General features: G+C 36.4%; 1 protein-coding gene across 1 annotated transcript in view; it reads right to left on the reverse strand.

Moving 5' to 3' along the window:
* Nucleotides 1–14,655, reverse strand: part of LOC126236197 (DNA-directed RNA polymerase II subunit RPB1) — a 47,230-nt gene extending 32,575 nt beyond the window's left edge. Inside the window, exons 1-10 of the mRNA XM_049945306.1 lie at nucleotides 14,530–14,655; nucleotides 11,822–11,954; nucleotides 11,604–11,740; nucleotides 11,089–11,247; nucleotides 10,720–11,013; nucleotides 10,231–10,391; nucleotides 8,929–9,150; nucleotides 5,132–5,389; nucleotides 4,171–4,381; nucleotides 2,414–2,504 (exon numbers count right to left, since the gene is read on the reverse strand). Coding sequence (XP_049801263.1) covers nucleotides 2,414–2,504; nucleotides 4,171–4,381; nucleotides 5,132–5,389; nucleotides 8,929–9,150; nucleotides 10,231–10,391; nucleotides 10,720–11,013; nucleotides 11,089–11,247; nucleotides 11,604–11,740; nucleotides 11,822–11,954; nucleotides 14,530–14,607 — 1,744 coding nt within the window. The 5' untranslated portion in view covers nucleotides 14,608–14,655. The remainder of the gene's footprint in view (nucleotides 1–2,413; nucleotides 2,505–4,170; nucleotides 4,382–5,131; nucleotides 5,390–8,928; nucleotides 9,151–10,230; nucleotides 10,392–10,719; nucleotides 11,014–11,088; nucleotides 11,248–11,603; nucleotides 11,741–11,821; nucleotides 11,955–14,529) is intronic.
* Between the last annotated feature and the right edge of the window lie 2,009 nt (nucleotides 14,656–16,664).

Below are 16,664 nucleotides of genomic sequence, written 5' to 3' on the forward strand. Positions count from 1 at the left end.
AGCCTATTTTATGTTCCTAGGAAATGATGAGCTAGTGATCAGAAATTATTTATATGACATAAAAATGCCATTTAGTATAATTGAGTCAAACTATTTAAGGAAAACACCTATTACGGAAAAATATATATGGACCCTACAGCTTAAGTTAAGAGGAGGATATACTGATTTAACTAAAAAATATTAAATAGTGGGCTGTGGTATATGCCATAAAGTACAAGTTCACTCACTCAACCCATAAAAACTGTGCCACACTGACCGTTGAATTTCCATACAAGTTTAAATTTCTTGTACACATCAGAATGGGTTAAAAATATATTACTTATATACACTACTGTATAAAGATAAGTCAGTGTTTAATGTTGTTACTAAAAATCTCTAGATTTTCTTGACCAATTTACTTCAAATTTTTACATGATACCATAACATACCTACAGGCATCCAAAAATCTCTATGGGCCCAAAATTCCTCAATAGGAAAATTTAGACAATATCACTATTCTCACTGGTAGCCAAAAAAATCTTGAGGAACTGGAAAGAATTCTAACTTACAATTAAACCCTAATGTATCTGGTACATAAGACGTTATTTGAAATTTGTGGCAAAATCCTCCTCATTCTTGGATGGCTGCACCTCTGTCATTTAGAGTGCAGCAAAGCTCTTAAAATTCTAAAAGCAAAGAGTCCCAGCCCAGACAATATTCTTCTGGAACTCATACACAGAGAACTACACCTCTCACAACCAGGAAATTCAGCCTAATTCTTTTAATGTGGGGAAAAGAAATAGTACGAACTGACACAAAAAGCATAATTATCATTTGTAAGAAAGGCAACCCTAGCATTTGCAGTAACGGTTGTGTCATTTCCCTGCTCTCCATTCCAGAATAAATCTTTGCTAAAACTCTGCTGAATAGGCTTTGTACCATCTCTGACAGAACTCACTCTTAATCTTGCTGTGCCTTTTGCTCCTCCAAAAGTACCACTGGCATGAGCTACTGTGCCAGGCTGTTGCAAAAAAAAAATGTTAACATGCCACAACCTAACAAAGGACTTTTAAAGAACGTCAGCTGCCTTAAACAATTAAAATAACTGAATGAAGCACTTCAAGGTGATTTAATGATCAACTTCTAGATAAATTTGACACCTCCAAGAAATTCCAATTATAAATTAGTTTAAACTAAAAATTGAGCTCACAACAGATTTCATTAAAAATGATTAACCAAACTCATCTAGATAAGAGTTGCAATACTGATCTGACAAGGCTTCTCCAACTCATATAACTAAAGTGCTGTAACCATTGTCAAATGCTTTCAGAGAGTATTTGACCGATATGGCCCGCTGTAAACATACTGAAACCCTAGTTCTTGCACAATCTGCCACTCGAATCACTCTCTCAGACAATGACAGCATCACGGCTGATGCTCATCTGAAACAGAAGGACCTGGTGTGAAAGATGCCCAAAAGATTCTGTGGCAGTATGAACTGTGATTTCCATATCCTTCCATTTCCTTGACAGACAGTGATGTGCTTGTTTCAGTTATAAATCAATAAAATATTTCTCCGGAACATGCACATCTCTAACCTCACCCAGAAAGTGGGAGGACATGGACACAGTAAACAGTCTGTACTGTCACAATATCTTTGGACATCTCTCCCATCAAGTCTTTCTCAACTGTCTCTTCAAGTAAATACCAAGAAGATGCTATCTAGAACAGAATGGTCTTCTAAGCCACCAGTGGTACCTACGTAAGATATTTCTATAACTGCTAGAGAGAAAACTCAGAAATGAGTGGTGCCCAGTAATCATGACAATTTACATCAAACACAAAATCTCTACAGCCATGATTATGTACCTGAACAGTTACAATGACAAAGGACATTAATATTACTTCATGACCTTTAGTGATGCAGAAACCGTTATTAAGCATTACTATTAATACAGCTGAGCATCTTCACTGAGAATGGTAAAACTTACTTCAGCATTACATCCAGATGGCAAGCAACTGCAAAACCATCAACTCAATCACTGATAATGATAAAAGGGAAACATAGTTAAACACTTCAGTATTCCGTATCACTATCCGCTATTACAAAGTTTACCCAGGTAACAAATGAGATAATGTAATTTAACAATTTGTGAAATCACAAACTATTACATTATCAAATAATTAATTTTTCGTGTTTCCTTCAAGTGGTTTACCCTTTCTTCACTTTGCATTATTTTACATGTTACATAATAAATGTAATGTTTATTTGGATATATTTATTGACTATCCCAGATTAACTGAACCCCCAACATGAAAATTATATGCTTTTTTCAACGGTGATCTCACATAATGATCTCTCTGATTACGGTCAATGAAAGTTTTGTAAAATGTTTAAACACAAAAGCACAGTTTGATAATTTTATTTACTGACCTGTCCAGAGAGGTTTAGGCTTTAGAATGGCTGGTTGTGGCATCTTTCCATCCCAAATTGGAAGAAACATAAGAAGATTCATCATTTGTTCCTGAAAGTTGAATCATGGTAATTTAATTACAGTAATACAAAATCTCACTAAAAGATAAAAAACTCAAAGAACTGAGGTAGTAATTTCAAATATTGCAGGAGAAACTGAAGCGAGATTCAGGTTTAACACCCTGATGTCACTGATATCTTTGGATATCAATACTAGTAATTTTCGACATACATTTGAGAAGAAACTTGCAAGAGGAGGAACAGACATACTGTTTTCAAAATCAGGCAAAACATACTATTTCATGCATAAAGAAATACCAAGTTGGTATAGTATGTTCACTTTCTAAACAACCACAGTGTGTTTACTGTCAAGAATCACTGCTTCAATGTAAGTCGAAATACTAAATGTCTCTGGAACAAGAGTCATCTGTTTTCGCTTGCTACCAGCCTTAGTTCTAATAATCTCATAGCCATATTATTTCCAGATTAATTTTGCTGTGTTATGACTTACATGTTGCAAATCAATTTATTACTTCCAAAATGAATAAGTCTACTGCCACTTCATTGATGGTGATCGCCTTCAATTCCTCCCACTCATATTCATAGAATGAGCAGTGATTTGCAGCCAAGCTCGCAAAATGATAACAAGTGTTATTAAATACTGTGGCATGGATAAACAGCAGAACAAACTGCTACACCTGCTCACTCAGCCAAGAAAGTGAGCTGTTATCAAACCGGAACAAGCATGGCCAACATAAAGAGACTGCTGAAGTTCACTAACACTCATATTAGTGATTCTCTAGGAAAGAAGTGGTTAATTTCAATCATTCTTTTATTCGACAGTCTTAGTCCTAGTCCATGAGCATTACTGCAATTTGTGAATTCGACTAATGCGAGATCACTTGATATAGAAGTACAACTATGTATTGCATGGATTATGTGATACACTATTACCTCATAGAGAACAATGCTGTCTTTGCTTCTACAGAGTATCTTTCTTTTCTTTCCTTAGGAGACCTGTTCGTACAGTACGTGTGAAATAGATGACTTCAGCAAGCATGTGATATGAGATACGATGTGTGATTTTTGTGCTGTACAGAAAGTTATAGCAAGTGTTACAAAACCGTTGCCTGCGTTACAACGAAAGATTGGTTGGAGGTGGGGTGCCAGCTCTCTGTGGAAACTATTAAAATCAATAGATCACGTGGAGAAGCATTCAGAATAAATGAACAGTGTTAACAGTTTGCGAAGAAATTGCAGACCTGGCATTTGTAAAGCCATGTGGAAATAAAAGGGATTCATGGTGCAGATGAAACTCCATTGGATAGCAACCTGAAACTTGGAAAATGCTGGCAAGATAGAAATAATAGTTGGCATCACAGTTCCTCCTACCCTTATTGGATAATCTGCATTTCAGGTCTGCTAGAGAAATACTGCTGATGAGTTTAACTAATAAGTTGAAATATTAATAACTGTAAGACTGAGAAGTTGAAGATAACATGAATTAAAAAACCTACATGAAGTTATGTAGTTAATCACTTATAACAAGTTGACAATATGCTCCACAAATATAAAAATCATTCAAACTAAATAAAATGTTTCAACAACCTTAGAAACAAAATCTAAACAGTATTATTAAGCATTGATCTACTTGCAGTATTTCTTCAGAAGCTCCTATCCTGTTATAAAAATGTTTATAAATTCTCATTTTACAATACCTTTTCAAGGAAAACATCTCTCTTTGTCATCTTCCTCACAGCTGTGAGTGTGTCCTGCACAATACCCATAACTGGTTTGTTTGCTTGAGGAGTAATGATTTGCCTAGGTGTGATGTGGAGATTTTCAATCTCTGCTCTTGTCTCCATTGACTGTGGCACATGCAGATTCATTTCATCACCATCGAAATCAGCATTGTATGGTGATGTGCAACTATAAAGAAACAATGATTTTACTTTTTCGGACTCTGAGGAAATAGAACTAAACAATAAACACCAAATTAGATACCTAATGCAGACACCTTAAGCCAATATGTCACACACTACACAGGGTAGTCAGGAAATGTCTGAAACGCTTGTAGGGATGTTGCAGGGCTGGTTGTACTGAGACTGAAATGTTAAGAAAAAAATTTGATATGTGCACTGTTTCTGAGTTATTCAGTGCTGAAGTTAGCAGATAAGGTCGTTGTGCATTCAAGTTTCGGTTAACCAAACAAAGTACTTCTTGGGCAACACTGCCTCTGGTAGGCTGCTTGAATGTGAGCACATGATGCCCCATTGGCTAATTTTAATGCTAAATAACACGGAAACAGTGCAATGTGTTGAATTTTTTTCTTAACATTTGTGTGTCTGTACGATCTGACCTGCAACATCACTACAAGTGTTTCAGAAATTTTTGGCCACCCTCTATACTCTTTATTTACTATTAGTAAGTTACAAATCTTACTTATTTAAACATTCATAATAATGAACAATCATCAACTGAAGCAATTGTTATTTATAATAAATAAAAGAGAACTGAGAAATCATTTGTAGCATCCACACTGGTCAAAAAAACCATAACCAAACTAATAACTATGGCACAGAAACAAATCTTACGGGAAAATTTACTGTCTCACTGTTGTGATAACATAAATGACATATATATAATATTTTTAAAGGTTGGCTTAAACACTGTCCTCACCTGAGATTCATACGGAATGTTGACCATGGTAAAACTTTAACACGATGTCCCATCATTGACATTTTGTGAAGAGTTGGTTGCCGATTAAAAATCACCAAGTCTCCATCACGGACATGTCGTTCTACTTTATATCCACACTGCAAATGCAGATCTGAAGATTTTGGATGGAAACGCAAATCAATACGCTCTCCATTGTCACGGACGATGTATTTTGCACCAGGATACTGTGAATTTCCTCTACGTACCAATTCTTGCATCCTGTAGAAAGTTAAATGCTTAACAGTAACACAAATAACATTTATGTTCCCTAACAGTGATTATTTCGGGTAAGATATGGGCTTCCTGAAATAGTACTTTAACTCCAAGTTATTGGACAGAAGAGTTACACCAAACCCTACTCATTATTGCGTAGTTTTTAAATCCTTTCTATTAAAGTAAATGATATAATTATTAGCATTGCTAACTAAAAATTAATAACTTATTTGAAATTCGCAAGGAAAAACAATGTTATGTGAGAAGTAAAAGTTTTCTTGGAGCGCAATATAGAAACACGTGACAGAGTTGCATAAAATATCCTTTGTCATAGTAGCTGCACACCAAGCACCACCAGGTGATTTTAATATGTTCATAAATGATCATGAATCTCAACTGGCCTATTTAAGAGAACAAAAGAAGGATGTAATGGTTGTTGGTAATTTTAATACATATTTTCTTATGAATTTTTCCAATAAGCATTTACTGCTTTCAGTATCACTGTCATCAACTTATTTCCTACAGTAAACTTCCCAACTTGGGCACATAATTGCTCAGAAACAACCATTTACAATATCTGCATGTTGTTGTTGTGGTCTTCAGTCCTGAGACTGGTTTGATGCAGCTCTCCATGCTACTCTATCCTGTGCAAGCTGCTTCATCTCCCAGTACCTACTGCAACCTACATCCTTCTGAATCTGCTTAGTGTATTCATCTCTTGGTCTCCCCCTACGATTTTTACCCTCCAATACTAAATTGGTGATCCCTTGATGCCTCAGAACATGTCCTACCAACCGATCCCTTCTTCTGGTCAAGTTGTGCCACAAACTCCTCTTCTCCCCAATCCTATTCAGTACCTCCTCATTAGTTATGTGATCAACCCATCTAATCTTCAGCATTCTTCTGTAGCACCACATTTCGAAAGCTTCTATTCTCTTCTTGTCCAAACTATTTACCGTCCATGTTTCACTTCCATACATGGCTACACTCCATACAAATACTTTCACAGATGACTTCGTGACACTTAAATCTATACTCGATGTTAACAAATTCCTCTTCTTCAGAAACGCTTTCCTTGCCATTGCCAGTCTACATTTTATATCCTCTCTACTTCGACCATCATCAGTTATTTTGCTCCCCAAATAGCAAAACTCCTTTACTACTTTAAGTGTCTCATTTCCTAATCTAATACCCTCAACATCACCCGACTTAATTTGACTACATTCCATTATCCTCGTTTTGCTTTTGTTGATGTTCATCTGATATCCTCCCTTCAAGACACCATCCATTCCGTTCAACTGCTCTTCCAAGTCCTTTGCTGTCTCTGACAGAATTACAATGTCATCGGCGAACCTCAAAGTTTTTATTTCTTCTCCATCGATTTTAATACCTACTCCGAATTTTTCTTTTGTTTCCTTTACTGCTTGCTCAATATACAGATTGAATAACATCAGGGAGAGGCTACAACCCTGTCTCACTCCTTTCCCAACCACTGCTTCCCTTTCATGTTCCTCGACTCTTATAACTTCCATCTGGTTTATGGACAAATTGTAAATAGCCTTTCGCTCCCTGTATTTTACCCCTGCCACCTACAGAATTTGAAAGAGAGTATTCCAGTCAACATTGTCAAAAGCTTTCTCTAAGTCCACAAATGCTAGAAACGTAGGTTTGCCTTTCCTTAATCTTTCTTCTAAGATAAGTCTTAAGGTCAGTATTGCCTCATGTGTTCCAGTATTTCTACGGAATCCAAACTGATCTTCCCTGAGGTCGGCTTCTACTAGTTTTTCCATTCGTCTGTAAAGAATTCGTGTTAGTATTTTGCAGCTGTTGCTTATTAAACTGATAGTTCGGTAATTCTCGCATCTATCAACACATATGGTAGAGTTTTGTCAGGACTGGCTCTCCCAAGGCCGTCAGTAGTTCCAATGGAATGTTGTCCACTCCGGTGGCCTTGTTTCGACTCAGGTCTTTCAGTGCTCTGTCAAACTCTTCACGCAGTATCGTATCTCCCATTTCATCTTCATCTACATCCTCTTCCATTTCCATAATATTGTCCTCAAGCACATCGCCCTTGTATAGACCCTCTATATACTCCTTCCACCTTTCTGCTTTCCCTTCTTTGCTTAGTACTGGGTTTCCATCTGAACTCTTGATGTTCATACAAGTGGTTCTCTTATCTCCAAAGGTCTCTTTAATTTTCCTGTAGGCAGTATCTCTCTTACCCTTAGTGAGATAAGCCTCTACATCCTTACATTTGTCCTCTAGCCATCCCTGCTTAGCCATTTTGCACTTCCTGTCGATCTCATTTTTGAGATATTTGTATTCCTTTTTGCCTGCTTCATTTACTGCATTTTTATATTTTCTCCTTTCATCAATTAAATTCAATATTTCTTCTGTTACCCAAGGATTTCTACTAGCCCTCGTCTTTTTACCTACTTGATCCTCTGCTGCCTTCACTACTTCATCCCTCAAAGCTACCCATTCTTCTTCTACTGTATTTCTTTCCCCCATTCCTGTCAATTGTTCCCTTATGCTCTCCCTGAAACTCTCTACAACCTCTGGTTCTTTCAGTTTATCCAGGTCCCATCTCCTTAAATTCCCACCTTTTTGCAGTTTCTTCAGTTTTAATCTACAGGTCATAACCAATAGATTGTGGTCAGAGTCCACATCTGCCCCTGGAAATGTCTTACAATTTAAAACCTGGTTCCTAAATCTCTGTCTTACCATTATATAATCTATCTGATACCTTTTAGTATCTCCAGGGTTCTTCCATGTATACAACCTTCTATCATGATTCTTAAACCAAGTGTTAGCTATGATTAAGTTGTGCTCTGTGCAAAATTCTACCAGGCGGCTTCCTCTTTCATTTCTTAGCCCCAATCCATATTCACCTACTATGTTTCCTTCTCTCCCTTTTCCTACACTCGAATTCCAGTCACCCATGACTATTAAATTTTCGTCTCCCTTCACTATCTGAATAATTTCTTTTATTTCCTCATACATTTCTTCAATTTCTTCGTCATCTGCTGAGCTAGTTGGCATATAAACTTGTACTACTGTAGTAGGTGTGGGCTTCGTATCTATCTTGGCCACAATAATGCGTTCACTATGCTATTTGTAGTAGCTTACCCGCATTCCTATTTTCCTATTCATATCTGCATAGGAACATCTAATTAACAAAATTATGTTACAAAAAGTCAAAGACCTCCATGACTTGACATACATTCCCTTCATTAAACATTAATACTGATAAGGTCAACAATACCACTAAATCTGAATTCTCAAGGGTAATCAGCAAGACAAAAACTGTTTATTTTAGAAAACCTAAAGTTGGGTATAGATAAATCTGTGTTAAAGGTAACAAGAAGGAGAGCTGCAGAAATCACAAATTTGTCACTTTACTAGTGAAGTTGAATACATACTTTTAGTTAAAAATGGCCTGAGGAATGATAAAATATTAACAAATAATAATAATAACACATATGTCTGCCATTTACCACTTTAACAAATCAAACTCATATCATAACAGCAAAACACTGACTTACTTGTCAATGTTAAAAGGAGTTACTATTTCAGGAAATGTCATGTTCTGTGCGATGGACCTCGGAACACCAACTTGATCAATACGAAGATTTGGGTCAGGAGTAATTACAGTTCTTGCTGAAAAATCCACTCGTTTACCCATCAAATTTCCTCGAATTCTCCCTTCTTTTCCTTTTAACCGAGCTTTTATGGCTTTCAGAGGTTTTCCGGACTTCTGCATTGCACTAGAAACATAAAGATAATTTTGTAAAACCAGAACAAATAGTTTTCATAAATAAAAATTTCAATCCTTAATAAACCATAAAATTAAGACACCGGAATAATTCAGCACTATTAAAATAAGATTGTAAAAGAGTAGGGTCAACTCTACAAACAATGAATTATAAAATTATTGCACAATTTGAGTTTGTATCTTCAAAAAATTCTGCAATTCCACTGCAACCAATGGAAAGCTACCCACTATGCCACTGCTAAGCATATTTGAATACCCAAGATGTATGGAGAGAAATAATCTGCTTATGTATTAAATATAACCTACACTCTGATGCATAGGCACAGAACTCGCTACTGTCACAATTCTATATAAAATTTGTGGAATTTTCAAAATTGTTGTAATAAGTGAAGGAAAGCTACAATAACAGCTAACATAAATGCAAAAGCAAGACATGTGGTACATGTGTGTTTCAACCTAAAAAACTCTCAGGCAATTAAATGTTGTGTACATAACAAGGCAATAATCAAAGTGGACTCCAAGCCACAGTCATCACAAAGTATCAAGCATTATTGGTGGAACTCTGCAAAATACAAGTTTTAGCACCACAATGTCAATCTGAACAACTGCAAGGTAAGATTCTGGTTTTCTCCAATCAAGACAGCACTGACATCTGGATCATTGCAAGCGCTTGTATCATCCTAAACAAAATTATTTTTTTGAGAACTCTACTCCATAATAATTACAACTGGACGAGAGCCTTGGTTCAAATGGAAAATACACTTTCCAATCTATGAGTACAGAGAATAACGCTAGGCTTTAGGCTTGTATGATGATACATTGCAAAAGTTAAAGGTGTTTTTCCCTTAGCTTACATTCATTTCATCTTTGACATTTTAATAAATTACATTCTAAACAAATACGTACCATTGTACCACCATGGCAAAATTTAATCAATCAACTTCGTACTTCATTGTTTAGAGTGGTTCATTTCTTACTTAACTGTGCATGTCACCTTATTAAAACACACTTCATAATGAACTGCACTTATCAACTTTTACCCATTCAACATCTAATGAAGAATACAGCTTACCGTGGTAGACCAGGCATATCATTATCGACTAGTGTGGCAACATGGAACTGCAACATTTTGATGTTTTCTGATATCACATGTGCTGCAGCTCCAGCCTGTTCATTTCGCATCAGTTCATTGTTGGATTTTATAATATCAGCGAGCTTGTGTGTGAGATCATCCTGGAAAACAAAGGCACACAAAATTATTAACCATTTACAGAACTGCATACAGTAACTCAAAGTATGCAGAATAAGTCAAACAAAGTAGATATTACACTTTGATTTTACGAAAGAGTTCTGCGCAATTAATGAAAGCAAAGCATTAGCATCAATAAAAAATTGTTCACCACCCTCCCCCCCCCCCCCCAACACACACACAGAGACAGAGAGACAGAGAGAGAGAGAGAGAGAGAGAGAGAGAGAGAGAGAGAGAGAGAGAGAGAGAATCAACTTGCTATTATAATGACTCTTTGTTCCTGAGAATGCACTCAGCATTCAACCAACACACCTGGTTTCTCGCAGAACCATACATAACAACAGCAGGGCGCACTGAAAGTGGTGGCACAGGAAGTACTGTACATATCATCCAATCAGGCCTTGCAAATTTTGGATCCATTCCAAGAATGAAGCATTCTTCATCTGTTATGTGTTTCAGGATTTCCCAGACTCTCTCTGCACTTAAGCTGATTTTTTTCTCTTGTGAATCTTCATTGACATGCTTCCATTCGGCAGTCAAATCAAGTCCAGCACGACGAATACTTGGCTGGTATCGGCCACAACCTCCGTGACCTTGCTTACGAGGCTGACAACAAAAGAATTTCATAATTTTGGTGGATCACAGAAGTTTCTGTAAGAATGAAATATGGTATAGTTGTACCTGTTGATTGTTGGGATCATCAGGGTTATCTTTATTCAAATCCATCTCATCACCACCTTCGCAAATGTTCTTTCCCTTGCACAGGTCATATACATAAGTAAGTCGCTTTCTTGGCTGACCTTTTGATTTCATAACAACTTCCTTAATCTTTGGATTAGTCTGAAATGATGAGAAATATTGATTTGTTACATTGTCAGCATAATAATGAGTGCATAAGCCACAAATACGACACTGTTATTATATCATTAATTCATAAACAGCTTACTCAATCAATGAGAGAAGCAAAGTCATAAACTCGGGAACAATTTTGTTGAGAAAATTTAATGTATAAGAAATACAATCTTCCTAAAAAAAATTATTTTCTATGCTCTACAGAAACTTAACAGTGCTCCTTTTATTACAATGCTACCTCTATGATTTGAACACTTTAAAGGACATACATATAAATAGTATTTTATTATTCTACCTTGAATCAAAAGACTGAAATAAAATATACATAAATACTACTGTCTTACCGGACTGACGAGAAGCTTTGAACAATAAAAACAAACGCAACGCAGAATCTTTATAGTTTTAGTAAGGAAACCAACATGGAACACTGGCTTTGCGAGATCTATGTGGCCAAAGTGTCCAGGACACTCAGTTTGGTTTCCTGCAACAAAAAAACAATTAGTCACTCAGAATTAAACCAAGTATAAAAATTATTGCTTTGGTACAACTACAGTGATTTCACCTGCACAGGTCTGACATCGGGAATTTCTGTCCATCACACCCTGTCGTGGATCCATCAGCCCACCGAGCTTTGGTCGACCACCTTCATACGTTTCCGAGTAGCGGATACCGCCCTCTGTGACTGACATACGTCGCTGAAAAGACATATAATGACATATTAAATGCCCATTTAAAATTCAGTACCACAAAGCTCTGTGCAGTAGAGGACACAACCAAATCTTCAGCACAGAAAAATATGATATCAGCATATCTTCACCCAGAAAACTACACATTAAAAAGTGGTATATGATACTCACAGCTGCAAGCTATTATTGCATTTTAATGTCACTTGTCTCACGAGGACCTTACTTTCCCTTCAACTTCAGTAATAACACAAACATGAATTTTTAAAATCTTGGAAAACCCACACAGTAATACATTTGCATAAGGATAGAAGGAAATTTTTTTCTAAGTTTGTAAGTACAACTACTGAGACAGAAGGAGGATGCAATATAATACATGAAATATAGAAAAGGAACAAAGGTCAGACAGGACACATGCTTATGTGGAAAAAGGTAATCTGTGTTCTTTCCATATGAGCCATCCTGGCATTTGCCTTACATGACTTAGGGCCACAAAAAGCTAAATTTGGATGGTTGGAGAGATATTTGAACTCTGATCCTTTAAAATATTAGTTCCACATATTAACCACTGCACCATCTCACTCACAGGGAGGCGAGTGATCTGAATACTGCAAGAGACTCAACTATCGCTTTCTAGCATATAAAGTAACTATAGGTATAGAAATGAATTAACATGGTCACTATCCATAACACATGAGGCACTAGGCGAACAGCAAGCACAAAAAGGGATAAAAAGTTGCTTAGCTTTCATATAGTTTCCCATCACAGTGAGATCTTTTTAAAACACCTCTCCACTGCTTAACATTACAACTATTTGGCGAGTTATGACCTACTCTTCCACGGTCTATATGAAACATTCCTGTAACACATTAAGTTATTGAACAATAAACAATCCTAGAAATTAAACAATTTATAGCACAATTCCACAACAGTAAAGAAGGTAGGAAGGAAAATTAGGTATCAACATCCCAGTGACAACAAAGGTCATTATTCATGGAACACAGGCTCACACTGGAGCAGTAAGTTTGTTGTGTCCTAGTTTGAACAACCAGAAAAAGCCACATTTCACACTCAACAGATAAATTTAGTGCTGAAATGTTGCTTGTCACAACCTTTTGAAGTATTACCAAATAACTCATAGGTCAATTTTGCGTTAAATCAATTTCCAACTGAATTTTACCAATTTTATTATTTTAATACCACTTTCCCCTCATACACCTTATGGATTAGGACATTTTGATGTAGAGCCCATGTCCCTATCAATCATCCAATTCAGACAGCAATGTACATCATCACCCTTTTATATAAACTGAAGACTAATTAAATTCCTTTCTCACTACAATATTGCAAAACCATGTAATCGGAAAATTGAGTGCAATTTCATGTACACAAGGTTTTTATCCCCTGCTCCACCTCCCCTTTTCTCTCTCTGTCAATAAGAACAAACGTGACAAATGTTCATCCTTATTTAATAGCTTAAATAATTTCCAGTACTACAGGAATTTATTCAATGGTCTTCAAACTTACATTCATAAGTGCCTACTTGCAAGTCAGAAGGATAGGTATTATGTGATTACATACAACTGGGAGAAATTATTCATTGTTAAAAAGAATAGGTGCTAAAACTGCTACACTTTCACATCTTCATACTGCTGGTTCTTTCTTTACCAAGTACACATTATCTGTAGTATTGTAAATCGAGCAATCAAAGACAGACAAGGATAACAGGAAGCAAAATAATTTATTCTTTTACTAATATGCATTACAATATTTACAAAAATTCATGTAGAACTGCCAATATTTCGATGAAGTTGCTGGTGTTGGAGAAACTATGAACAAGTACATTGGGGTTCCGTACACAAAATAATTTAACAATTTCCTATGCCTAATGGCTTCTTCAAATTCACGTGGCAAAAATATCACTCAGTGGTTCTACTCATACACCACTGATTTTTCTATATTCCCAAACAAACGGAAACTCAGCCGACGCAAACACTGAACCTGAAGCTTTGATGGAAATCAAGTATGGTGTTGTTAAGTTTCTGGTGGGGATAAAACTCCCACTGCAGCTTTCCTCGCACATTATTTTATTTTAATAGAAAATACATCGAGAATGCAATATTTCCCACTCAAAAATATTACTATTGCCCGAATGGATTGTAGACCATCCATAAAACAATACGTCTAATGTAGAATAAGCCACACCATTTTCGAAGAAGCAAAATGGCATCTCCTGCAAGGCTTTATGCTAAATTACTGGAAGATAGTTCTGCATACAAAACTAAACTGCATATCACTAATTCCCAAGATCCTACTAAATCTACCCACGAATTTACCAAATTTATCAAGGACTTTCTTCCTTTTTCTCCTTTTGTGCTGACAAAACACACGCAACACTACAAGAATTTCATTATCTGTCCAGATATTAAGAACCTAACACAATCCTGTTCGGGTAATGTTTCTTACAACTACTAATGAAAACTTCAAATTACGCAACACAATCAGGGTACAAAAATTTTGAAAATATGGCACTTTAAATCAAACATTTTCAGACACACAATAGCTGATCCGACTATTGTTTACTAACAATTTCATCTGGAGAAAGGATGCCAAACTGCACACGTTTGACATAACGCACAGGCGCCTTAGAATCATTCGTCGACATCTTGACTGCCTTGTCCCAACTTGTTCCACTGATGGCAATTCCGAGGTTTTTCCCTACTACATCTCAAAGATATTGCAACCAAAGACAATTCCATAAATTTACCCTCGTTGTACCACACAAGTTGAGTACAAGTATCTCTGGTGAGAGGAATCAGGAGGAGTCTTCATCTCTATCTAGGGCCGGTTTAACGACCAAGTGACAAAAGCCGCCGCATGAGACGCCTAGCTGAGAGAGGCGCCAGTGAGGCTACAGCTATGAGATCTCTAAGCAAAACGTTTCACAATTAGCAGAGGCCGCTGAAGTCACTCAAAAGTGCAAGAGTAGTATAAAGAGCGTATCATAATTCAGGTCAATTCATACTGGTCGTCACGCCACGACCCACAAAAGTATTTCACAAAGCATTTCAGTTGGCAGCATTCACATAGGCCATCAATGGACGCTCACGTCACGCCACATGATCTCAAGGTTTCTCGGGAAGAGAATTTTGATGTCGTCTCTAACATCGGAAACTAAACTGTTTTCACAGCACACACACACACACACAAATATATATATATATATATATATATATATATATATATATATATATATATATATATATATATATATATATATATATATATATATTGGTAGTGGATTTTGTGCTTTTGTGTATTTAATCTTCAATTTCCTTATATTGTGCTTTTTTCGCGGTAAACTGCAAATATTCCGTTGCGACTTGGATATTTTTTTCATTGAGTGATCTTCCAAAAGCAGGGTCAGATATCTGAAAGCTACAAATGATTTAGTTTCTACAATACAAAACGGAGCTGACGGCCACTTTATACATAAATAAGGAAATAAGTTGATGAAGCAATTTTCATTAAATAAAATTTTAAGTGGAAAAGACAGCTATAATGAGGGAGAAAAATACAGTCGCTAATGACATTGTTAGTTGCATATATTTAGATTTTCGTGATGTATCTGCGGTCCCTGAACTGCAATGCATGCTTGAATGGACAGAGGCCATAGCCGACTGTTTTTGTAGTTGCAGCTGTGTCTCGCCGAAGTACATTGTATATTTCGACGTTTCCAGACTTTATTATACTGTAGTAAATCGTTAGCTTTTCAAATTCGTTTATATCGTCAACAGAAAGTTAATTTGGACGTTATTAGGAAGAAAATTGTGGGAATCGCTGTTGACTTGTATGCTATGTACTCATATACTCCTCAAAAGAACAATCGCTCAAAATGGGTCAAAACTAGATTACTGGAAGCAGCATTCCAGATATGTGGATCTGATTCAGAATCGTGGGCATTCCTCTGAAAATTGTGAAGCTTCGATATGCTAGGAAGAGTGTATTCTTGATCCTCTGTAAAGTACAGTAATTCGCAATACCAGTACAATAATGGATGTAGCACAGCTATGAATAATACAGTAATGAACATAGTACGAGCAGCTTCTTATTGGCACTCACCATAGTCTTAGTTTCTACAGTTCATAGCCCCACCATTTTTCTACTTCTTTCAGAGGCTTGCACATTTTTGAGCTCTTTTCTGAAACTTGATTTCAAATTTTATAGTTGAAATTTCATTTCATGTTGGCCTACAATTGAAACAGCATCTAGAAATATTCATATACCCGTCGGAAAATTTCCGTGGCTCGTCGCTAAAATCCGCTTGTGTGTGGTTAACTTGTAACTCCAACATCCAGGATTACACATACCTTATTTCTGTGCAAATTTTAGGTCCACACGCTATAATCTGTCAGCACACGTGTCATGTGCACATACATTACTGCAGACGGTTCCTTGTGTGTGAACCAGCTATGAATTATCCTCACATGCCTTCTTCCAAAGTAGTCATTACACTAGCAAAAGTATTGATAAGTGGCAACAATTTGAGGATGAACAGCTGATTCAGTATTGTGTGAGAAATAAATGCTGTGTATGTTTTGACTACAGCTCTTGTCAGATGTGTAACATCTGATAGATTGCTTCTATATATGACCAAAGACTGTTGATCTTTCTATAGAAGCTACTTTCCTTACTGATTTAACCACACAATAAACTGCATAG

This window comes from Schistocerca nitens, chromosome 2 (assembly GCF_023898315.1).
Source record: "Schistocerca nitens isolate TAMUIC-IGC-003100 chromosome 2, iqSchNite1.1, whole genome shotgun sequence".
Classification (NCBI taxonomy): Eukaryota; Metazoa; Arthropoda; class Insecta; order Orthoptera; family Acrididae; genus Schistocerca; species Schistocerca nitens.